A 1,939-nucleotide genomic window follows, 5' to 3' on the forward strand; every position below is an offset into this window, starting at 1 on the left:
TCACCTTTCTAGTCTATCATCTGCCTGTCTGCTATCTGGAGACTCCTCTAGAACATCAGATGACTCTGCTTCTGCTTCTGCCTCTGCTTCTGCTTCTTCCTCACTTGATCCATTGGATGGCCCCATGTCTTTGTCCATTTCCTCACTCTTTCCATGTATCAATACTTCTTCTGTTGCTGTTCCACCAGATAAACCAAGTGAAGCAGCAATTTCTCTTTCTTTTTTGTTGTTCCCATTTGACAGTTTTCTTTTCCCATCGGATGATAATGCCATTGACCTAAGAGAAAATTCTCTTCCCAGTGCCCTGGAACTATTGGACAATCCTGTGTCTGCCCTTTTCTCACTGGAGGATGTCCTTCCCCCAGACAATGTTGTTTCTTCCTCCCCTTTCCTACTACTTGATGCAAATTCCTCTAACTCAACCACATTGGATGGCCCTCTCTTGGATCTTTTTCCATCGGACAGCCCTTTTGGCCTGTTGGAAGTTCTCCTTGCCTGATTGGATGGGCCCTCCTCAGCACCTCTTCTCCCTTCTGATCTCCTCAACCGAAATGATGGCCCTTCTTTACCACGTTTCCCAGAGGATGACCCTGTTACTCTGCTGGATGTCCCCATTTCTGCCAATGCCAACACAACTTCTCTGCGGCAATGTTGATCTCCAATAACGTTGAAGACAGAGATCCAGCTCTCTCCATGCCCAGAAACCATCTTGAAGTTCTTCCCATCACAGTCAATGAAGATGGTGGCATTAGCGCGGTGTCGTGGTGACAACGCATTAAACTCCTGCAACGCTCGCTTGAGGCAGGCCCGGAGGTCCACTGTACATCCTTTCAGACTTTCTGTTTCCTTCCACACTTTCAGCAAGTTCTCCACACTGAGTGGTATTACACGGCAGTTCAACCTGTCTAAATAGACATCCACGGAGGAAACCCGAACCCGGTACCGAGGTTGCCTATCAGAAAAGAGGATGTGGATATGGGACCTTCCCTTCCCAGAAATGAAATTCAAGCAGGAACTGCCACACTCAATTGTCAGTTCGGCATCACTCTTCACCAAAGGAGGTTCCTTCTCCATTTCAGTTATGGCAACATCCAAGCAGGTGCAGAGTTCCTTGGTGGCATCATCCCATCGAATGAGCTCCTGCCTCACCTTCTTCAAACTCTCAGAGGTCAGTGGAGCTGGCGAGAAGGACAACCGATCCAGGTACATGTCCAGATTGGGGATCTCAATGTTATAGCGGGTTTTTTCCTTTAGCCAAGAGATCACTATCTTGTTCTCACCCCCACCAGAGACAAACTCCATCCTCTTCCTCCCTCTGACCTGAACGGTCAAGGTGGCATTGTCTTGGAGGCGGCGTGGCTCACGAGGGAACTCTTGGAGGGCATGGTCTAAACAAGCTCTCAGCATCTCATCAGCTTCCGTGTTGCCAGTCTCCAAGCTCTCCTGCGCTGACAGTAAGCTGTCTACACTCAGTGGTGTTGGAGGCTTTTGTTTGGGGATGCAGGCACCCATACGAAGAAAGGCAGAGTCCTACGGATGCAGCACCAAACATCTCTTCCCCTGCAGTGACATCAACGATCCTCCAAGACCTGGAGAAGAAAGAACAGGACTTGGAATGGCAGGATTCTCTAGGAAGAAGTGCAATGTGGTTGAGAATTTGATGGTGACACTAACGGAGCCAAGATCTCTGCACACTGTGATGGGAATGAAAATACACCCTCCTCAGTTGTTTTTCGTGGATCAGCTGAGGAGGGTGAGGGGGACAAGGGTGTGTGTATGCACGTACGTGAGTATGTGTGTAGATAGATAGATAGATAGATAGATAGATAGATAGATAGATAGATGTAAACATGAATGGGATATGTGTGTGTGAGAGAGAGTGTGTGAGAAAGAATGGGATGTTTGTGTGGGTGTGTGAATTGTGTGTCTGTGTTTGAAC

At 48.1% G+C, this 1,939-nt stretch overlaps 1 protein-coding gene across 1 annotated transcript; it reads right to left on the reverse strand.

The window, feature by feature from the left end:
• On the reverse strand, positions 1 to 1,512 carry LOC146355386 (uncharacterized). Its single transcript, XM_084829880.1, has one exon. It carries the CDS (start codon positions 1,510 to 1,512, stop codon positions 1 to 3), a length of 1,512 nt encoding a protein of 503 aa, XP_084686006.1.
• Between the last annotated feature and the right edge of the window lie 427 nt (positions 1,513 to 1,939).

Source organism: Heloderma suspectum, chromosome 2, assembly GCF_057233095.1.
Source record: "Heloderma suspectum isolate Gila_16-S chromosome 2, 16-S_ref, whole genome shotgun sequence".
Classification (NCBI taxonomy): Eukaryota; Metazoa; Chordata; class Lepidosauria; order Squamata; family Helodermatidae; genus Heloderma; species Heloderma suspectum.